The sequence below is a fragment of the Condylura cristata genome, unplaced genomic scaffold (genome assembly GCF_000260355.1).
Source record: "Condylura cristata isolate star-nosed mole 26May11 unplaced genomic scaffold, ConCri1.0 scaffold00027, whole genome shotgun sequence".
NCBI classification, from domain to species: domain Eukaryota; kingdom Metazoa; phylum Chordata; class Mammalia; order Eulipotyphla; family Talpidae; genus Condylura; species Condylura cristata.
Genome location: NW_004567128.1, coordinates 2,202,455 through 2,226,047, shown reverse-complemented (window position 1 = coordinate 2,226,047; position 23,593 = coordinate 2,202,455). Strand labels below are relative to the sequence as shown.

Genomic DNA, 23,593 nt, shown 5'->3' with positions numbered 1-23,593 from the left:
GTCCCCGCGGCTGGCGGCGGGACGCGGGTGCCCGGGGCGCTTCGGACTGCGCTCGGGGCGCGCAGAGTTCGGCTCGCGTCGGGGGCTGTCCCAGGATGGCGGTGAAATAGGAGGGTCTCGGCGAGGTGCCGCTACCCAGGGCGAGCCCGCGGGCCCGCCAGCCCTTCTCCTGGCGACATGGGGGACCCGGTGTACCACAAGAAACCGCAGCTGCAGTACGCGGTGAGTGTCCCGGCACGCGCTGAGGCGACAGGGGGCGCCCCTTGGCCGGCCTCGGAGGGGGCCCTGTGGGGTGGACGGAATCGTGGCTCCCCGAAGGCCCTTGGTGGTGGAGGGGAGCCGCGTGCGTTACCCGCGAATGTCACCTGCCTGGGAACTCCACTGCCCCTTACAAAGGAGCCCCCGCCCCAGAGCCCACGTTCCGTCGCCGCTCAGTGGTTTCTACACCCCGAGTGGACCTGGCCGCCTCTGCCTTTCTGGCCGGGGAGAGCACTGGGGCTCCTGGGTCGGCACCCGAGCCACCCATTCAGCTTCGGGTCAGATAAGCTGCAAGAAGCGAAAGACTGGAGGGAGAGACCGGGCCGGTTCTTAAGCTAGTGTGAGTCACCGGGCTGGCTGGGGATGCGCTGCCTGGCCGGCGCGCGTTGGGGTGCCGTGGGTTTGCACCTCGAAAAGGAGGTGTGCGTTTCCCTCGAGTTTGTGGCGGGACACAACGTCGCTCGTTATCTAAGGCGAGGAGATAGCAGCGCTTGGGCTGTCGGTGGCCTCTCCTCTGGTGGCTGGCTCCAGTATCCCACCAACATTTGGGGGGGGGGATCTACTGTATGCGAGGAGCTGTGCTCTGCGTTGGGGGACCTCCAGCACAAAACACAGTAACTCGTGGGTTTTGCCTCCTTTAAAGAAGGAATCTAGATTTCAGTGTTAATGACCAGACCTGGCTTCTGGGATGAGTTTCTTTTTGAGGGAGAGAAAAGAAAGAAAAATGTGTCTGAGAAAGGAATACTACCTTCCAAGATGCTGAATGTTGCCCTGCCAAGGGGCAGGCGGCAGCGTTAGCTCACTACAGCCTTTGGGCGTTTGTTCTCCAAACTGCAAGAGGTGATTTGAGCTCGGCATGCCAGTCGCCCTGTCATATGCCAGTCGCCCTGTCATATGCCAGTCACCCTGTCATGTGCCAGTGGCCCTGTCATATGCCAGTTTATGGAGTTTTCCTAGGTGGGGTTATCACCATTGAGATGGACTGTCAATTTTAAAAAGGGGAGAGAAGCAGGCAGAAAGTTAAGAATCATCAATACTTATAATAAGGTTAAAAAAAAAAAGCCAGTAATCTGTCTAGAATTCGTGGTCTCTAAAATGCACTCTCTGCATTAGAACGGAGTCGTACATCAGAGGTCCCAGAGTTGCCACAGCTGGGTCCACAGCTGGGTCCCAGACCCACTGAGAGGTCCTTGAGCTAGCCACACACCTTGTCTGCTTCACTCTGCTAGGCGGGAAAAAAAGAGGGCCAGAATTAGAAAATCCTTAAGGTCTCTTCCCAAGTGAATGTTTTAGGAACCTATGACATCTGTCAGGCTTTGCAGTGCTGCTGGCCTTGAAATGCTGGTGAGACACTTGTATGTCATGAATGCTTGCTCATTTCTTTGGAGATACTAGCAGCTCAGCAATTTCCCTGTTTAAGTGGTATTAAGAAATAACCCAGGCTTCGGCAGAGGTTGCTTTGCCGAAGGATCTAGAGTGTGTGCTCATTATGCCTGCTCCCTAGGCATCTCGCCCACCTTCTTCATCAGATTCTGAACTGTGCGCTGGAACCCTTTGATTTGTAGCCTGAGGTTCCCTCACGTTGTCTGCAAGGTGGGGGAGGGGGAGAAAATAAGAGCTCCATTCTATGAGTGATCATTGCCTCAGTTATGCAGATGCACCCAATACATCACAACGCAACTTAAAAATTATTTTCATTTAGCCCTCTCATTCTAAAAGTATAAACAGTCGAGCCAGTCCTCTTGTGCTCTGAACATCTGCTGGTAAAATAACCCTGTCTGCTAGTGCAGACTATCGTGTGCATGTGACCTGGCCTATGGCTATGAGCAAGGAAGATGGCAGAAGGATTTTGTTGGTTTGCAGGTTGAAGGAAGTCACCCTGGTCCTCTGAAGTTCCCTGTGCATACTTTGGAATGATGCTGGGTCAATTACACATCCAAAACATGGTCTCTTTGAAGTGTGGCCCGCTGATTTTTGTATCAGCCTAGACCCCTATGTCTCAATAGCTATCCCAATGCTGTGCGCTTGTTCCTTTATTTTCCCTATGGGTTTAGATAATTCCAAAGGCTTGTTTACCTTTAAGTACAACTATTTCATTTACTTTGCTCAATGTGGTTTTGTCCCACTGCGGGTTGCCCTGGAGTCTGGGAGTCTTTTGGTCTGTATCTTCCTCGAAAAGAATTCCTCTCCATGTGTCTTTAATGCCTCTTGCATCCTCTGGGCTATGATCTAGGGGTAAGTACTTAATGTTCTCCTTCAGCGTTTTTTTTTTGCACTTGTTCAAGGTGAGACTGCATATAAGAAATCGGTGACTCACATTTTATTCATTCACCAAACCTTCATGAGTGCTTGTTGCCTATCATGCTGTTTGGTCAGTTTTTCAAAGAGATGATTAAATATTGAAAGTATTTAGCGTTGCTGTGAACTTCTTCACTTGTCTTTTCAAATGGACATAATGGTCACAAAGAGAGAAAGACAAACACTCAAGTGGATAAGAACATCGTGCACTTATGTAATCAGTTACCCTTTTCCCAACATGTAGCACATGTCCTCTTGTTCTACAAGCAGCTCATGTGCTGCTCCCAGCCTTTCCCCCCACAGTCTTCCCACATTCCCTTTCCACTCTGTCCTTCCAGCTGCGTGTCATCCTTGACAACTTGACGCCCCTCAGCAACTTGATCAGAGAGACATTTGGAGAGCCGCTGTGGCCGCAGGATGGAGTGGAGGGTGAGGAGAAGCGAGAGGCCATCCTGACATTCACAGCAGGAAGACGTGACTTACACTAGGAGGGTAGCTGTGCTGGCGGAGACCAGCTGCCATATTTGAGAAGTGCTAACCAGCCAGAGTTCATCTGGGTGGGCTGCGGGGGCACTACAGCATGAGGATCACGGGTGACAGTGGCTTTCTGCAGGGCATGTAGAGAAACTGCAAGTTATAGTAATTTGTGCTCATGATTATTGTCTTACACCAACTGTGTTTGCACACAGTTGTCAGTTTCAGCCTTGAAGCCGACTGTTTCTGTTTCATGGCTGAAGACATCCAACTTTAGATGGTAAGGTTGGTCACATAACTGAAAGTTTTAGTCAGATCCCACAGAGCTCATTGGACTCATTAAGACAGTCAAGCTGGATGAGCCAGATTCTCCTCCCCTCTCCTCTATGTCGCCATAATATGCCGACAATCAAATATTCTACCTCTAGTGGCTAAATGTGCCCATCCGTAGTGTTGAATTGAATGACCAACTTGCACTTTAATTAGACTGTTAGAGATAAAATTCATATTTAAAAATAGCCATCAAGTATAGTGCCATATCTTTGTAAGTTCAGGTCTTTCTCAGTGTTGCTGGGGTAAAGAGTTACCCTGGTTTCAATGATCACAGTGTAACCAATGCTTGCTTGCTTTTGGTGAGACTCAAAAGTCAGCTCGATTGGCTTGGGTTAAAGGTAATGCTAACTTGCCTTCCCCAAGGGTCCTCATATGTTTTCCTCCATTCACCACAGTAGAACTTTACAAGCCTTGATTGCATGTCGCGATCATGTAACATTTGTCTAATTTCATGAGAACCCAAGCAATTTAGCATGACAACTTCAGTAGAATTACTGCCCTGAACCTTAGTTTCAGAGGCAATTTGGAGCAGTTGAAGACCGGCTTCCCGAGCAGCAGCCCGAGTTCCCTCCTTATAAAAGGGGAACAATAAGGTTTCATGATATCTCTGCCAGATGAGTCTTTGAGGGGGCATTGAGGGTTCTGTTCATGGAAGCATGGGCAAAAACCAGAGGGTGTAGACTCTGATTTGGGATGGCTCCCCTGGAGTTCAGCTAGCAACATACAGTAACTCTTGTCCCTTGGGCTGGTCTACTTCTGAGCAACTCTTGCTGTACTCACTTCCTGTTTGGCACAGTGGTCCCGCCCCCTGTGCTCTTGACCACAGCCTGCTCATTAAATGCTGACTGTTCCTTTACCCTATTTAACCCTTCCCGAAGGAACTCTCCAGAAGCGCTAAGCTGCCTACCCTGATAAGGGGCCTGTCTTGCCTAAAATGGCTAAGGGGTTACCATGAAAGTAACTATATTTGCCTCTATGGACATATGACATACACAGACTTTGAAGTCAAAGGAGCTCACTTCATGATTCAGTGATTATAGGATAGTCTTTTTTCATTTTTCCCGAAGACACCCAGAACTAGGGCATAGTTGCAGGGCTGAACTGATAAGAATCAGTTCTCATCGATCATACTGCTGGAGTCGGCATCTTAGGAAACTCAGCAGAACTTGTACTGACCTGCAGCCTGGCCTGGAATTTGCGTCTGTAAATACATTTTTCTGTCACTCTGATGCTGGTTGTATGTCTCTTCACAAAAGTCAACAATTTTCAAGTTACAAATAAGTGAGAGATGATTGAGCCCCCTTTATTAACACCTTTAATAGTTGTGAGTACCTCACCCCCCACTATGCTTCTTTCTGCTCCACTTGGATGTTGCCTCTTAGGCCTGAAACTCCCATCATCTGAGGAAGCCACAGCTCCTAGCCTCCAAAACACTTCTTCCGCATCAATGTTAACTGGCAAATAATCTCTTCCTGGTGGGGGATGCATAGCAGAGAGAAGTACCAGTCATAGGAAGACAAGTAGCCCCTGCCTGATTCTGACCTGTTACCAAGTCTCATCAGTGACTTTTCCTTTTCCCCACATTGTAATAATCTTGACCAAGATGAACTTGAGTCTCAACTTGGTTGTATGTGATCATCGGTCCTAAGGTGTCTTCACTGGGCCATCCCTCACTTGCTCCTCGGCTGCATCACTTGAGGCTCCTCTGGGCTCATTGAATGGCCCTCTGGGAGTTGCCGGTGCCAGAACCCCGGGCTGTCCAGGCTTCCTCCCTTGGCTGCATCCTTCACATTGAATCTCCAAGCCAGCCTGCCAGATCTATTTGAAGGATGCGCCAAATCCACCCTCCTTTTCCATCTCCTTAATCCACACCTCCAAGCACCCACTGTCCCCACTGTCCTTCCTAACGTAACACGGTAACCCTTTATTCCAGTGAGTGAGATAAATCGTTGCAAAAGAAAGTGAAGTCATGAACTTCAGTGTTTAAAGCTCTCCACTTAGTTTTCATGACACTCAGACTAATATCTTTGTCCATGACCTTGGCCTCCTACACGGTCCTCCCTGTCTCCTAACACCCTCCATCAACTTCCCACTGCCCAGCCACAGCTTCTGTAATTTCTGTTTCTCAGATGTGGCCAGCTTCTTCCTGCCTGAGGCCTGTGTACCTACTGCTCCTTCCGCCTGGGATGTTCTTTATGTGGTGGACCTTCTGTTGTATCTCAGCTGCTGCCGGGATAAAAACGCCGCCTCTGCCTGCCTTTTCTGATGTGCTGCTGGCCCCGCTCAATTGCCATGATCTGTACCAAAGTAGTTACTGCCCAGCTGTTTGCATGGGTGCTTAGTCATCTCTCCCTATGAGTGTGTAAGCGTGTTCGGGGCCAGGACCCAAATTACTCTTTCCCACCATATCCCCACCACATAGAGGTTAGGCTTCTGACGAATATGAGTCTGTGAATCTGGCTGCCAGTGTGTGTTTGTTTACCTGGGTTACACTGAGGTGTCCCTAACTTAACTCATCAGCAGCTGATGGTTGCGGAAGACACTGGCTTTGGGGTTTCACCCAGTTCCTGCTGAGACACTCCAGGGACTGGATTTGGAGTCGACAGTATGGAAAATCTTTGAGGGTGATTCTGATATCCACTGTGGTACTTTTGGAAAGCACCAATCAATCTCCACGATGAGCCACTTAGTCTTCAAAAATCCCTACGAAGTCGGCCCTCCCTGGTGGTGCAGTGGGTTAAAGCACAGCATTAAGAAGCTAAAGCCACTTCTGCATGAGTTTGATTCCCGCCTGCCCCGGAGGTGACCACAGGGTGCGGCAGACCTCTCCTGACCCGCCCGCTGCTCCCCTCAGCAGTGTACTTCATCAATCTGCCTGTTCTGCTCCCCACTGTTTCTCTGGTGAAGCCTCTCACCGCCCCTGAGCCTCTGGCCTGTACCCCAGTTCTGTATGTACAAATAAATAAATCTTTAAAAAAAAAATCCCTACGAAGTCTAGGATTTTGTGGCAAAGTGGATCCAGAGAGTGCAATCCAGTGCTGCACTTCGGATGACTGAGGTCACGCAGTGCACATTTTCAGAGAGGCTTTTGTGTGATTACTGTTCATTTCAACAGAACCGCTTGGACGCCAGGGGTGGGGAGTGCCTCCTTGGTGCAGTGCAGCTGCGTAACGTGGCGCTTGGCTTTCATTCCCTCTGCGAGTTCGGGCCGGCTGGCCAGTGGCAATTCACTGGGGACCGCTGGGTCTGAGCACGGAGGGCTGTCACAGCTGGCAAGGGGTGCTACTCACAGTTAGTAGGTGAAGCTGAGGCTGCTGCTCGACGGTCCACAAAGAGCCAGGCCCTGCACAAAATCACCCCACCCAAATGTCAGCGCTGCTGAGATTGAAGAACCGCAACTTAGGCATCTTTCTGTAGACACCAGAGCTTCCTGTCCAAAAGCTGAGCACCCTTTTGCATAGGCCTCTCCACGATACTTTCCACACCTCTCCCTGCCATTCAGGAGAGGGAGCAGACAGTGCGAGCCCCCTGTTCCAGGCATGCCATGTCTCCAGCAAAGCGGAGATGCCTCTGGGAGGATGTGAGTGTCTTTCTAGGAAACTTGGTGTCTGGGGCGCTTTGTCCCCACTCTGGTGCTCCTTGTCATATCGGGCCTGCCTTTGTCAGCCTTTTTTCTCCTTTCTCACATGTGAGACTTCAGCTGACCCCCTGGGCCATGGATGCCTACCAGCCCCGTCTAGTTCTCGCCTTTGGCCAGAATGCCAGTGTATCACATTTGCTCATCCTAGGTCTAGACTTAGAAATTATAGCTTCTGAACAAGGACACGAGGGAGTCTCGGAAAGCCTTTTCTCATGGCTGTTGGATCTGCGACTGGATGTGAGTGAGGAGGTGGGTCCGTTTCTGTCCAGCGACCTGTCACTGTGGCATTGTGGGCCAGCCAGCTCCAGGGAATGTGTGCTGCCAGCGAAGCACCGGGAGGGAGGCAGCCACAGCTCCTGCAGCCCCTCCCTCTCCATTCCATCCAGATTAGAAACCTCCCGAGCAGCCCAGGGCCGCAGGCGTGCTGGCCGTCTCTGCAGCCAGCACTGACCGGGCCCTGTCGTACCCCTGCCCACATGCTCGAATGCTCCTGGGCACAGCCTGGTTCCGATGGCAAGCTCCAAATGACAAGGAGTAAATAGATGGAAAGGTCTTAGGTGCTTGCACGGTTTTGTACTAGCAACATCAGCACTTCTAAATTAATACAGTGGCTTATCTATGTTGTTGAAATTGGTATTATTACCTAATTGTTTTGGTTGGTGAAGTCATATTACTTTGCACTGTATAAGTTTCAAGTGTTCACTGATGAGAATGAACGTGTTTATTTACTACATTCAGTTGACTGCCGGAAGCCCAAATCTAATTTGATGGCTTTTAATGTACCTTCTCAGATTTTCTGGTTCCTAGCTTATTTTCATAAGATCTATTTTTTCCGATTTTTTTTAAATGCACTCAGAATACTTCAGAGCTTAAGACTGATCAAATGATGAAGTAGCCAAACTAGTGTGTGACTTCTCTTTTCCAAGGCCTCCCGAGGTGCATCCAAGTGCGGGCTAGAGTTCCAGACCGTGGCAGAAGGCTCCTGTGTGAAAGGCTGCCTTCTGTAATTAAGGCACTTGTGCATTTAGTAAAAGCAATTTGGAAACCACGGTACTATATACCTCTGTTGTATTAAAAAAAATTAAAGTTCCAAGGAAACCACACCTTCAGGGTAACTCCTGAGATGCGCGTGTGGGCCACTGCTCAGCTCCAGTAAATTTCATATGAGTCCTCGCTCTCGTTTCTTCATGGTAACAGGATCGCTGTTTCTCAGGCTTCTTTGACTTATGATTCCATTGGAAAATGCCGTTTGCTTGAAATGAAAACCAGTCAGAATTTTCTCCCCTTCTGCTTGGCTATTTGACACATTCTTACAACGCTTCCAACTTAAAAACATTTCATAGTAGAATTTGAGTGTTTGGAGTGTCAGCTAAATTAGACTTCTGAGATGAATTTTTCAGAATAATTTGGAGTTGTGGTTTTGGGGCAAAGTTGCCATGGGAACAGCAGGAGATGTTCAGATGAATAAACTTGAAAATTATTTTTTGAGTGACCCCTTTCTGCATCTGACTGGAATATCCTGTAAAGAAACTTTCAAGTCAGTACGAGTTCACTAGAGAAGATAGAAATCCTCTGGCCGGCATGGGTAGCCTCTCACTCTGCATCTGCTGAGCCGAACCCCGGTGTGGGTGGCTGCATTCCACATAGGCAGCACTCCCTGCACAGAGCTCGGGATTCCTCACCTGGGGAGACCATTTTGATTGCTCTATAGAGCAAGAGAATGGGATGCTGAATATGCTGGGAGAATTTTTAAATGGTCTATAGTATTATTTTTGTAAGTTTTTGTGCACATGACTTGGAACAATGCCAACCATTACGATGTCGTTTTGGTGGTCTGAGCAAGATGCAAAACATACTGGTAACTGTGATCTCAAAGGTGAGACACCTTCACTGCTGACTTGCAGAGAAGGGCCTTGGCTTGGGGACCCCACCAGGAAACAGATGTTGGACTCAGAGGCTAAGCTACAAGAATGCACTATCACTGATGTGTCCACCAGTTTGTGGGAACCACCGACGGGGGGAGCTGGTACCCTGTGTTACCAGAGTTCCGTGTTCCCAGAGTCCCGTGACTTCCAGCCTTGGTGGGCAGGGTCTCCAGAATTGTGGCCAGGGAGGACTGTGCACAGTGCAAAATGCCCAGCCACAGCGGTAGAGTGGGCGGTACATACCCGCCTCATGGTCTTCCCGCTCTCCATCTCCCTCTGGCTCCAATGCCAACCAGCCATTGCGAGGCAGACTGCTGAGGAGGGGCTAGCAGGGATCAGCACAGCCCAGAGGGGTTTGACATTTCTGTTTTGTTTTGGCAGAGAGGGGCAAGTTGGCAAACAAAGAGCACCACATCAGTGTAGCTTCAGGTTTACCTCCATTGTGAAAATCCCTGCATTCCTGAGTACAGTTGACCTTGAAAATAGAGTTACAGCTCTGTGGAGCTGCTTCTAAGGGAGCTGTTTTTCTGTCTTCAGGTTCTCCATTCACCAGTTCAACCAACCTTGTCTTTCGGTTGAATACACAGATGAGGAACCTGCCAATATGGGTTTTTGTGTCCGTGGGGGTCCTGAAACCAGTCCCCTGAAGAAACCCAGGCATCACCGTAGTTAAGTTTGGGGGGAGTCAAAAATTATATGTGGATTTTCAATTGTCTGTGGCAGAATGGGTGCGGTCAGTGCCCCTGACCCTGGCGTGTCATTCAATGCCCCGCCTGTGTGGAGGGGACTCCCAATTTGCTCAGAATGCCTCTTTCCTCCGTTAAAGGTTTATTTTGATCATCACATTGAAACTAATGATGTGTTATTCCAACTCCATCTGTACATGATATGCTAGCGTCAAGACTATCATGTTAGAGCCTTCCTAGTGACCTAAGGAATAAGTCTCAGTGCTATTACCACGATAGCCTGAGTTCAATCCTCGGCCAGGGAGGTGACCCACAGGGCGCAGCAGACCTCTCCTGCCAAGGTCAAAGCCCCCTTCAACAGTGTATTTCAGTGGATCTACCTGTTCTGCTCCCCCTTCTGTTTCTGTGGAATGCTCTCACCACCCCCCACCTCTGGCTTTACACCACAGCTCTTTTACACAAAAATAAAAATAAAGTTGTTATATCTTTAAAAAAAAGAATATGTTACAAACCTATTACTTACTCTTGGCTTACCATGTAGTGATATATTTTACACATATGTGACTAATTTATTATTGAGATACTCCCTGCTTAATTCAGAAATACTTTGGTCTAAATATAAATTCGGTTTGATTCTTTTCGTGGTTGATGGGCAAGGAGTGACCATCTTTACAGATTAATAGAAGTGGGTTAACCTGTGCCTAAATTAAAAATAACTCACCTCTGTGGGCTCAGGAGTGACTGCACTTGAGGACTGAAGCTGCACTGCCCCGTCCTCCAGCCAACTAGCAGAGAGCAAGCTCCCCTGGCAGCTGAGACTGAACGAAGTGTCTCTCCCTTGTAGGGTTGTTCCTTCTTGAGGTCCCTGTGCATCCACTTTCCTTTGCTTCTGATTGTTTCAGGAAAGACCACACTACTACTACTATGGAACTGGAAAATCTGAGGGAGCAGAGGCCAGAACGAGTAGTGATCACATCTAGACACTTGTGTCCTTGCTACAAGTAGGTTGTGCTTGATGCTTACTGTGTGGCTGGCAGTAAAATTCATCAGTGATTTAGAGCTCTTAGAGATATTTAGGTTGATATACCATCATTATGACAATAGCCAGTGTTTGTCGAATGTTTTCCACGAGTCCTGAGCATTCTGTGTATATTATCTCATTTAATCCTTAAACACACCCTGGGAAGCTGGTCCTATTATTTCCATTTAAAAGATGAAGGAATGAAGCACCCAGTTTAGGTCTGCTTCAAGGTCACACAGCTGGCTAGTAGGCCGTGATTCTTGTCTGTTTGCATGCCAAGTCTGAATGCTTCAGCCACTGCACAGTGACTGTTAAAATAGCCTTAGCTTGAGATGATTCTTTAGAGACAACACCTTAAAAATATTTTCATTGTGTAATAATTGTAGACTCACAGGTAGGTGGCCCATGTGCCCTTTGCTCAGCTTCCCTCAATGATAGCATCTTACACAACTGTAGTACAATAGCAAGATTAGGGAATTGGTATCGGTTCAATATCGTGAACTTGACTGCAAGCTTGTCCACATGTCGCCAGTTTTTTTTCTGTGAACTCCTTTGTGTGTGAGTGCGTGCTGCATGAGAGAGCGCGCATAATGTGACCCCTTCTATATTTTTTATTTATCTGTCCTTCCCCACTATGGGGACATTTATGTGTCCATTGATCGTTTATTCCCCAAGCATTCAGAAATATAACAGGAGAAAGTCAGGTGAATTGGTAACCAGATCAGAGAGCCTTTCACTGTTCTTGTTGTCAGTAACATCTAGACATCCAAAATAAAGAACATCCTGTCTGGTATTTTTAGCTGACTGTTGTAATTTTGTACTTGCAGCGCTCGTGTTTGCTCCAGCAAAGTGCTTTTGATCGAAACACCACAGAGTGCTTAGCCGCTGCATGAATGCCTCGTGTTCCCTCTTTGCTTGGTTGTTCTAATGGAACATCCATTTCAGGAATGACAACCACGTGGTTGAACTTGCAGCAGCCTGGAAAGGTACATGAGAGCTGGCGCTCTGCCGTCCCGGAGTGTTTGTGAACAAGGATAAACCCAAGTGCTGCGTGTATTTGCGGGAGCCACCGCCTCGCTGTGCCCTCAGTAGGCAGGGGTTATGTAAACCCTGGCAGTCATGGTACACATGCATTTTTCTTCATTCATTTCAAAGGAAGCGGCAGTTCATAAGTCTCTCTTGGGGAAAAGGTTGACCTTATCAAGATTAGCTGCTTCAAAAAAACCTTCATTTCTGTTTTTATTCAGGATGGCTGTGGAGTGAAGCCTTATCATCTGGACACAGTTATAAAGACTTCCTGCATTTATTTGGTTCCCACTACTTTAAAAAGGGTGCAAAAAGTGCTTGTGCTGACTGTCTCTATAAACATAGGCACACTCTCACTAGGTACTTCAGTTATCGCCCTAGTTTCGCTGCATGATTGACCTTGATCTTTATTAAAAAAGGAGACTATTTTTTTTTTTTAAAAACTAGACATTCTGAGACTAGCCTTTTGCTTTTAATTAGGTAGGCAGGTACTATCATCGTTACCATGGAGGTGTTTTGTGTCATTGTTATTGAAGTCTAAAAAAATCTGAATTTGAAGAACCTTGGGGCTTTCTTTGAGATTTCTGCCCTGGAACCACTTTTTTTTTAAAATTTTTTTGATGGGGGGAATTCAATAAGGAATGGAAACTAGAACTCCTGACATGCATATGCATATGCGTGCAGATATACAATGGGGCTTTATTTCATAGCCTGGTTGTCTAAAACGTAGTGTTGTGTGCCACTTCGTTCTTGCCACACTGCTGTGACATAACAACCTACTTTGAGATTCAGTGGTTTCAGTAACCGTCATTTATTCTCATGGATCTGGGGGTCAGCTGAGATTGGCTTTTGGGCAGAGCTCAGCTGCTTGACCTGAAGTCAAACTGCCAGGCCTCCAGGGTGTGGCTTCATGGTTAGTTCTGCTAGGCCAGTGTTTATTCTAGGGCCTCAGCCTGTGGGCGGCATTTAGCTAGAGAAACACAGTGGTGGGAGAGAACCAAGACAACAAGTGGAATGAACTAAGGATTCTCAATTCCTAGGTGGCCTCTGCACACTCTCATAGCCGCCCACTTGTGACTAGCCAGGAGAAGCGCATGCCCAGAGTTGAATGCCAATTGAGTAGAGAAAAACACTCCTTTGTGATGGGGCATGGCAAGGATGTGTGTTCAGGGAGGGCAAATCACTCATTCTACCTAACTATAATCCTGATTAAAAGTGTTTATCCCAGGGAAAACAATAAAACTCAAAATTATATAATCAAATTCTCCTGAAAAAAAAAAAAAACTGCTGTTTTAAAGATGCAAAATTGATCACATTTTTTTTTTCCTGTTTGGTCTTTCTGTCATTGATGTCAATATATGTTTCACTATGACTCCATTAAACAGGATGATGGGTCAGCCTGCAATGCATCCCTATAAATCCACATTAATTCAACTTAGTCAAAACAGACAAGGGGATACTCTAGAAATAGACTGTGACATTAATTTTTTTAAAAAATGATGACAGTCTTCCCTTATTCCCTTGAGCTTAGTAGCTCTTGGCGTCTCAAGTTATCAAACAGAAAACATTCAGAATCACTTCTCAGGAGCTTTTTAAAATTGGCTTCAATTTACTAGTGTCATTTTTAAAGATTTGTACATTTAGCTCCTATTTTAAATCCTAGAAGAAACTGTGGATGAGGCCATTTACAATTGGAAACAAAATATTCATCCTTTAGTCCAAACAAATCAGAGCTAGCATTTGGAAGTTAGCTAATTAGTTTGATGGATTTGGACATGTAAATGGATAAGCTAAATTATTTTTAATTTAAATAACTCACACTGAAGTTTAAAACATATTCCCTGTCTCCCTCCATTGTATCAACTCATTGGACAGTCGCCCAGTGCTGTGGATTGTTCAGTTTCCTCTGTAGGTGATCGTCCCCAGGAGTGTACCTGCCCTGTTGTTGAGATCCAGAGTCAGCAAACTGTGACCACAGGCCAAATCCACCCTTCAGCCAGCCTTTACAGCAGGCAAACTAAGAACAAGCATTGTATTTTTAAACAGAGGGAACACATTTTTAAAAAGATGATTCAATGATGTGAACGTTCTATGCAATGCCAACTGGCATGTCCATAACTTAAGCTTTATTGGAAAGAGCCACACCCATTCGTTTACATGTTGATCACAGTTGCTATCCTGCCTGCAAAGTCTCACATTTGCTATGTAGCTCATTACCAAAAAAGTGTGCAGCTCCTGGCCTAACGTATGTGTCAGATTATCACAGAAACAGTAGCCACTGTTATCTAGAATGGAGGACATGTGTTTAATGGGTGGCAATAGTGGGTATATTCAGATTATTGCAACCACTTATTTGCCAGTATATGTGAAGAACTCAGTATGGGGCCAGTGATAAAGGAAAGTTTGGGAGTGGGTGCTGCTGCTTGATGGAACACACAATGGAGGTGATGAAGGGTGAAGTTGTGATCTCCAACTCTATAGTCATGTGATTAGCAAATCTATAAAATTGGCAAAAAAATAAAGGAACAAATTTACTGAAGAATTTGGGTATACAGTTTTCTACAAAAACATTTCTTCTCTCAGGCTTCCTCTTGAATGAAAAGCAAGAGGTATCTACACCCAGACTGTAGCATCGGAACCTACGACCTATCTACCACCTTGCCTTGTCTACTTCTTACGTCACTGGGAAACCCTTTGGGATTTTTCAGTTGAAAGTGGTATTTTTTTTTTAATTAGCTGGTTTGTAAATATTCTAGGTGGAATCATTTGCACGACCATTGCTTGTCTTACCAGCAGAGAGAATGGCACCGTGCACGTGTCACGGGGCTCATAGAATGTCGCTTCCCCTGGAAGAATTTTGCGTCATATAGTCACAACTCCCTCGGAGGAAGGAATGCCAAGGGCTGGCCCTACAAACACCGTGAGCCCTGTGCCTCTGCTCTGAGGAGACTGGGGACCGGCAAGCGGCTGGTCCTGCCCGTGCAGCCCATGTTTTGCCAAGGGATGTGGCCCCATCTTCTGCTTTGCGATGTTTCTTTTGGCTGCCTCCTCCACATTCTTGTGAGCATTTGAGTGGAGACGTCTTTATAGCTTTAGTGCTACGTCCCAACCCCCGCCATCATTTCCTGCAGGTCCTGTCTTAGATCCCAGCAGCTTCCTGAGTAAATGTCACCTTGGTGTCTCTAAGAGGCGCTTCGGAGGCTCCCCAAACCGCGTTCCCATCAGATTCCTAAGCTAGTGTTCATGATTCGCTACTCATTGTGTTCTGCTAGAACTCTTTTCAACCTCAATTTAACGGGGGAGGAGGGCAACTAAGGAGCAGTGTGGCAGGAAAGTGCCCCTGAGGGTATGGAGCAAATGACCCCAAAGGAGGCAATTCCAGTTGAAAATAGAACCCAGCCAGCACCATCATGAGCCCTGGCCTGGTCTGGAAACTGCTACCTGTGGTGACCGGCTGCCCGCGCGGACTGGCCGGGCCTCCCTGTTGTGCTATAAGGCGGGTGTCCCAGAGAACTCACAATGAACGTGATGTATCTGCTTTCACAGTGGTACTGCGCGCGAGGGTCCGCAGCAATGACGCAATTTTATAAGTTGCCACGTTGACGGATTGGTCGCTCTTCAGCAGAGAAAGGCAGTCCAGGCACTTTCCCTGGGAACCCTGGCACATGCCCACCTGGAGAGGAACCTCCCGCTTAGCATAAGAACTGTCTCCACAGGTTGTTAAGAAATCAGGGGTTATTTTGTAGAAGCTTTGTATAACAGCCCCATTGATTAAAATATCTAAACGGTTTCTCATAGTCCTTAGAAAGCTGTGCACAGGATGTCCTTTGGGAAAGTTTTGTTTGCTTAATTCAGCCCATGACCCAAACTTGGAGGTGACTCAACTTCTCTGGGATTTTGTCTGTAAAGAAAATAAAGACTACATGCTCTAAGTAGATTTAACGTTAATTACAATTTGGCTTTTGGAGGGGAAAGGAAGAGGGCAAAATCCAGACTTTTGACTTAAATGGGGAAGCTTTTGCATAGTGATAAAATGCTCTCTTGGTTGGTTGTCACCAGCTTTAAAGTAGCGTTTTGCAGTGGGGAAACATGTTGTATGTGAAACTGCTTTTCAGAGGTTTCTTGGCAAACTTGAGTTATTTGATATTTAAAAATGTTGAAGATCACACACACCAAAATATTGGTGTAGAAGTAAGGTTTTGTCCAAAGGAAGATATATTTTGATCTGTGTGATATATTCTGTGCCTGTGTGTGAAAATATACTGTCTTCCACATAAAGAGGGGAAAGTGGATTTGTGGTTGCCTGGGCTGGGGCTGGGAAAGGGGGTGCTGCTGGTGGCACCAGGCTTGTTACTAGGGGGCAGCCATGTTCTCAAACTGGGTAGTGGTGGGAGTTGAACAACTTGGTACATTTACAGGTGGGTTTTATGATACATAAATTTCATCTCGATAAGGATGTTTTAGAAAGTGTGCGTTAATTAATAAGAGGATCAAAAAGTATTCATTTGCAAATGAGGACTTGCAATCAGTCTTATGCAACCAAACCTGAAATACTATAGCAGTAGTCTTTTTCCTTTCTGGGCTACTCTCTTACAAAAACCCAAGTATGAGAAATGAGCGAAAAAACACTATTTTTTCCTGCTTACGTCGGAGTTACAGTGATCTGACCAAGCACCCATTTGTCGTTAGCACGGAAACATGCCACTGACTTAGACACCGGACTTTTCAGAAAGTCGATGTTTTAAGAGCAAAAGCAAAAAGCAAAAAAGGCATCTGAGCAGCCATCGGGAATTTCTATATGATTTGATGAAAATATTCTAAAATTGGATTATAGTTATGGCCACACAATTTGGTAAATTTATTACAAGCCTTTCAATTGTCTACTTAAAAGATTTTATGATGTGCAGGTTACACTCTTTGATATGATGCTACAGAGAATGCTTTCTGTTGGTAAAGCTTTCCATATAACACCACAGCCACAAGGCCATCGTTTTATCTCCCATATCTTGTTTGGGACATCTTGGTCTTGACCTTGGGACATGGACATTTGCTTGGGGCTTTTCCCTTAGTTTAAAGAGGTTCTACTAAAAACACCTCTTCCCCCATTTTTGTTTCCTTTGGTTAATTTTCTTGTTTGGTCTTTCCATCTTTGATATTATGGTGTTTCCCCCATGAAATCCCCACCACCAATTCACCCAGGAACCATCACTGTAGTCCCTTGTGCTCTTCTCTCCCCTGTCTTGATTCACTTTCCAGCACCGTGATGATATCACATTGCAACTTTAACTTCTGCTCTTTCCTCCTTATATCCCCTTCTTGCTTCTGTTTGTCCTTTTCTTGCCCTTCGGGTCACGGTCATTCAGACCCTGTAGGTCCATTCGTGTGGGTTTTAAGCTGCATAGCAACTAGTCGGCCTGACTTTGGATAACTGCAGTTGTGTTCGTGGGCCTGTGTGCTGAATGGTCAACGGTGGACACACGAAGTCATGTAGTGCCACCTTCTCCCTAAACCTGAGGCTTAACATGACTTATGCAATGCCTCCGTCGAGGTATAAATCACACGTGTACAATCTAGTGGGTGTTAGTATGTTGCAAGGCTGTGAAACAATTACTGGTAGCTAATTTTAGACATGTTTGTCTCTCCACCACTGACACCCCTGCCCATTAGCAGTCAGATGCCACTCACCTGAAGCGCCGTCCCACCCCTTACTACCGCGGCTGACTCCACTGGTTTCTAGCTCTAGATTTGCTCCTTCTGGACATTTCGAGTAAGTGGAGTCATACCATCTCCTTTCCCTTTGTGTGATGTGTCCAAGGGTTTTCTATGCTTAGGCATATCATTGTTGCCACGTGATATTTCATTGTGTGGAAACACATCTTGTTACACCGTCATGGCCTGAAGAACATTTGGATTGTTTCTACTTTTTTGATACTATGAACAATGAGGCTAGGAACAGTCCTGTGTAAGTTTCATGCTGATGTGTTTTCATTTCTCTTCTGTTGATACCTAGGGGTGGAATCTTTGGGTCATTCTAGCAACTCGATGTATGTTTCATCAGCAAAGAGCTGCCTGACAGCTTTCCAAAGTGGCAACACTTCATTATCCCACCAACAGAGTCTGAGGGTCCAGCTTCCCACAGCTTCACTGACACTCGTGACCTGTCCTTTTGATCTTAGCCAGCCTGATGGGTGTGAAGTGTAGTCTCCTTTTTGTTATGATTTTCAGTTTTATACAGAGCCACATTAGCAGATGATTCTTTGTTTTACCACATTACTTTCTGTAGTGCTGTCTTTAAAAATCACAAAACCACCTATGTATTTCAAACAGGATCCTTTAAAATAATAACACTGCAGCCTGAACATTCCAGCAATATCCATTGCCAAAAGAAAAGCACACACATAAGCCTCCCTTCACTTCTCCTTGCCTGAATTCTGTGTCCCCTGATTCTGGAGGCCCTGAGTTCCAGGTGACCCTATCCAGGGGCCTCCAGCTCTGCAGCTCACCAGCCCTGGCATTGGACAGGTCTCTGAGCTGGTCATAGAGTATTTGGCTACCTGTCCCTACTTGGCATAGCTGTTCATTGAGTCCTGGGCTGCAGTTCAAAGAACCTGGCCCTCCCCTTCCTTGAGGGCTGTGGAACCAGATGGGTCTGGCTGTGGCCCTTCTCAGGTACCTATTATGCCTAAAGATGTGATCTTTAGGCCAAGATAGATGGACCAAAAGAGGCACTAGATTGCCAAGAGACAGAGAAAACAGTCCAGAAAGAAGGAATAGTTTGTGCAGAGACCCTGAATCATGAAGAGGCATATCTTGGTCAAGCAACTGTATGAAGAAGTAACATAAGGGAGCATGGCACAAGGAGCCTTTGGGGACGTGGGTAGGGTGGGCCAGAAGAATTTCAGAATCCTGGAGGCCACAGAGCAAGGATATTGGATATTGGTCTGGAGCCTAGGAGCAAGAGGAAGCTATTGAAGTGTGTCAAGCGGTGTGAGGGCTGGGGGCTGTGTGTATCCATTAAGTCATTCATAAAAATGATATGATGAAATTGTTACAGCTTTTTGGACACTTGGGAGAGGAGCTCTTTCATTGTCAGGATTCTGTAGGATCTGTTGTCCCAGATATCTTGTCAGCCCTGCTAGGAAGAATTTATGGATGACTACTGTGGGATCCCACCACTTTTAAATCCGTGTCTGTCTGTTCCTGGCTCCCACCCCCACAGAGCAGCAATTACTATATTTCTCAGCTATATTACTACAGCTCAGAGCACAGGCCTTTAGTTCCTTTTGTGTGGTAGCACCAGTGATGGAAACACTCCCTGACTAGGCTTCCTTGTAGGCGCCTCTGATTGGGTTACGGTTGGATTTGTTAGCACTCCTAGGTCAATCAGCTATGGCTAAGTGTAGAATAGGGTTTTATCCCTAAAGAACCCCTGATGATGGTGGGCATGGAAGGACTTTGTTGCCTATCACGGTCAAGCAAACCACCACCAAGAATGACAATTAAAAATCACCTTGTGGAATTATGGCACCGGTAGCCAATATTGTGGGTGAAAGGTATCCAAGGTTGTCATACTATTTCCAACAGTACTTACCATGGAAAATGCATTGAGAAGCTGGTGGCCATTTTTCTTATTCACTATCCCATTCCACCACCCTCCCCAGCACACACTTACATTCCTCACTTTGATAGACTCTGCTTGCCAGTTTACTAGACTGGGGTCTTACTCTTTGATACAGGAGCCAGTAATAAGCACTTTTGAACACTGGAGAGGTGATGTATAGTTCTATTTCCAATTTATTTTTAAGGTGTGGCATTGAAGTCATTTGTTTTCTTCAGTTATTAATCTTACAAGCTTTCTCCAGTGTTTTGTTGAAGAGGATTTCATCATGTTTTGGTGAAGTGATTTATGGCTAGCTCACAAATTCCAGTCTCAAGATTAGAGTTGCTCACAAATTCCTTAAGACATTCATTGTGCCTGCAGACATTTAAAAAATTGAACTATAAGCTATCATTCCTGTATCTGATTATTCCATGATCCTATTGCATAACATCACATTCTACCCCTTTCACCTCCAAATAGCTGGTAAACATGTGAAACATATATAAAATTTGCCAATGAGAACATGAAAACATACTCAAATCATTAGCCATCAGAGAATTGCAAATCTAAATCACAAGGACATACTTCTTTATACATGTAGGTCAGTAGTCAAAAAGACAGACAATAATAAGGTGAGAAAGAAGATGAGCAAATTATAACTCTCACTCACTACTGGTCGGGAGGCCAAATGGTTCATCTGTATTGGAAAGCAACCTAGCAGCCCCTCAAAAAAGTTAAACATGCACTCATCCTATGTATTTACTTCTATGCATTTACTCAAAATACAGTCTACTTCTATGTATTTACCCAAAAAATGAAATGTGTCCACATACAAACTTGTACATGAATGCTCGAAGTAGCATTACTTGGGAGGCAATAGTCTCAAGGTAGAAATAGTACAAATGATCAACAGTGCCAGTTGATGACTAGGTGCATAAAATGTGACAGATGACATACCAGGGCGTATTATTCAGTGATAAAAGGAATTAAGTACTGACATGTGCAAGGATCTTCTGTGAAACCTGCTAAGTGAAAGAAGCCAGGCACAAGAAGGTCATATATTGTGAGAGTCCATTAGTGTGAAATGTCCAGAATAGGCAAACTCATAGAGATAGAAAGTGTATCAGTGTTTTCCTGGAGTTGAGAGTGAGGCAAAATTGGGGGTGACTGCTAATAGAGGTAGTTTCTTTGCAAGGTGATAAAGCTCTAAAATGTATAGTGATGATGGTTTACAAAGCTCTGTGAAGATGCTAGAAACCATGGACTTGGCTCCTAAGTGGATGGGTTGTATCATATGTGAATTATATCTTAATAAAGGGGTTACAAGAAAGCCAGCCATCGCTAGACTAGAGTGGTGTAGTCCGGCTGTAACGAAGTTGTCTAGGCACATTTACTTGTGACCCAACAGCACCTCAGTTCCCTGTTTCTGCCTTGATTTGCCTGATAGGTACTTCAGATACATCTCAGTTTACTTGCAGTGTGTCTGTGACAGCCAGTTTATTTATGCATTGGGAAGGAGTGAGGACGAGTGAGGCAGCGCAGTTGGGCCTGTCTGCACTATACACACAGGTATGTTTGAGCATCCCAGAACCACATCTGCCACTCATTGAACAGGACCACCATACTGGGAGCAACTGTGTAGAAGCACAGGAAGCTGACGTGCTGCGTACGGGTGGTGGTAGCAAATATAGCATTACCTACTTACCTGGTACCGAGTTGTGGTCGTGATTGTCTGTGTGTGTGCACACTTGTGCCTGTGCTGTGTGAGTTTGAGTGTGTTTACAGCAAGCCTAGTCAGAGTGCACTCAGCCAAGCAGTACTGTACACACTGTAGAGGAACGGCAATCAGTGTCTGGGAATGCCATCTTGCTTGCTCTCAGTTGCACGAGGATGGCTTTCCTCCAGCCAAGGCCCAGTTGATTCTGTTGCCAGAGGATCAGGAAGGGAAAAAGAAGTTCCTCCCAATACTCTGTGCAAGACATTTTATTTGCTGCCTTATGTATTTTCTTATCCTGAAGCCAGTTCTCTAAAGGGGCTTATTCAGCCCATTTTATAGATGAGGAAACTAGTTTTCCAAAGATGATGTCATTTCTCTGAGGTCACAAAACTGTTAAAGAGTATAGTTGGGGTTTGAACTCATGTTGGCCAATTCCAAAGACCATATCCAGACTCTTTCATGTTAAACTGTTTCTCATTTTCCAAGGAAAAACCATATCCTGTTCTCTTTCGCTATTGACTTAATTATAATTATTAATCTGAGACAGAAATAGATTATTTGAGTAAAAATTGATTATATAACCATTCAGTATTTAGACCAGGAACCCAGGATTTCTAATTTTTATGCCAGGCCATAAGCAATGAAATTCTAAAATTAGTTTTCTTTCCCTGTGAATATATGAAATAATATAATGAACACTTAGTTTTGAGGATACAACCTGCAAGAACAATGTCTTTTAAGAAGGAAAGAAAAAAGAGAGGAAGGAAGGAAGGATGGAGGGAGGGAGGGAGGGAGGGAGGGAGGGAGGGAGGATGGAAGGGAGAAGGGAAGCGAGACAGATATTCCAACCCATTGGCCATGGATATGCAAGAAGCCATCTTGGAACTGCAAGCATTGAGAAGCAGAAGGCGAAGTGAAGAGGGGTACAGTGGCAAGGTCATAGTGGTGGCAACCTTATGGTCTCCTGGGATTCCAGGGCAGGCACTCTGGCACTTGGTGGTGGAGGGGAATTCAGCAATGGGCCAGCAATTTGGCCATACCTCTGACTGTGGAAAAGTGAGTGGGAAGTAACAAGGTAGAACCAAAAGCTGCTCTAAGCTTTGCAGAAGTGACTCTCAGCAACCCTCCCACTTGGTCCACAAGGATGCTGAGCACCGTATTGAAAAGACACCATCAGGCCTCACAGACATCAGTGTCATGGTCAGAGACACATGTACTCTGGTGACATGAACAGATGCTTTGCGTTCCTTCTCTGACCTATGTTCACCTGTAATTCTGCCTATGAGACAGACTGGTTCAGTGGTTTAAAAGGACAAGAAAATGTCTCCATTGGAAAAGTAAATGCTCATATGGTAAGACGGCTCTTTAGGGCATGAACATGGGCCATGCAAGGTGTGTGCTTGTGTGGAATGACGATTCTGGGTGACCCAGGGCACTGGACCCTGATGCTGCACCTGCAAAGCAGCGACCTGCTCTCTTCCAAGACTATTCTTGGAGACACTTTTCCTTCCTGAGGTTACCCATAGCAGCATCCTCGGATCAAATTTTCTTTGAGCTCTAGATTAGAAAAAATTTTGTAGTCCCCCACAAACACAATCTTTCTTAGGATGAGGTTTCCAGAGCACACCACATGAACTGGAAAGAAAACGTGAGTCCTGTTGGCACACACTCACTGAGTTCTAATTATATGAAATCGGTTTTAGATGAACTAAGAAATGTAAAGCAAAGGAATTCTTGATTATTTGGTTGTATATATTGCATGAAAAGAGGCTGAAGATCAATTTGAATAGATGGAAGACTTGACTGTTCGTGAATCACACACATCCCTTTTTGAATCTCTCGCATGGGTGGGCTATGCAGAATCGGGCTTTATGATTTTGCTGCAAGGATGACCTTGTTTGTGACCTGAAGACTTCTGGCTACTATGGAAGGTTTTAGAGCCATGGGTGAAGATGGTGTGCAATGGCGGGGCTACAGACAGCTTCACAGTGGAGAAGCTCTTCAGAGATGAGAAAGAAGCCTTCTGCCTCTGACCCAGAGCTAATTCAGGCGGTGGTGAGTACGGCAAAGCAATGCGGAGGAGCACATGGTCCCAGGCAAGCTCAGAGTAGTGGAAGTCAGATATCTGCGCCGTGTTTGCATTCATAGAATCAACGTTTCGTTCTCTCATGCCTTGCGCAGGCCTGGCCTTTCTCCATCTGTGTGTCTTTTTGAAACATTGCAGGAGATTCAACATTAGCACCTAATTATGAGTCCATTTTGATGTTACAGCCTGTGTCATCTTTGCTTAACATGGTTAAATATGTCTGCAAAGGAAGAAAATTTACTTACATTGTTAACCAGCTCTTTTCATGTCTCAAAACAGCAGATTTGTTTATCCAACAAATTTTGCCAAGAAAACAGTGAATGAAATTTCAAGTACGTTTGAAGTTAGCATTTCATGAGAGAGAGCCAAGCTCAATCAAGCAACACTTTCCTATGAAAGTTGAACATAAATCATACCTTCAAATAACATTCAGTCTTTGGGCGAGCACTGTCCAATAGAAATGTAACTCGAACCGCAGAGGTAACTTCAGATTTTCTAGTAAGTGAAACAAAAAAGCAGTGAAAAGAAA

The 23,593-nt window shown here is 45.6% G+C and overlaps 1 protein-coding gene across 2 annotated transcripts in view; it reads left to right on the top strand.

Moving 5' to 3' along the window:
- The window catches only part of ARHGAP6 (Rho GTPase activating protein 6), a 357,916-nt gene that overhangs the window by 156,328 nt on the left and 177,995 nt on the right, over positions 1-23,593 (top strand). The window contains exon 1 of one of the 2 annotated variants that reach the window (XM_012730354.1): positions 46-222. The exons of the other annotated variant lie outside the window; for it this stretch is intronic. Within the exon in view, the coding sequence (XP_012585808.1) occupies positions 178-222 (45 nt within the window). The 5' untranslated portion in view covers positions 46-177. Of the gene's footprint in view, positions 1-45; positions 223-23,593 lie in introns of those variants that run through there. 2 annotated transcript variants of the gene reach the window in all.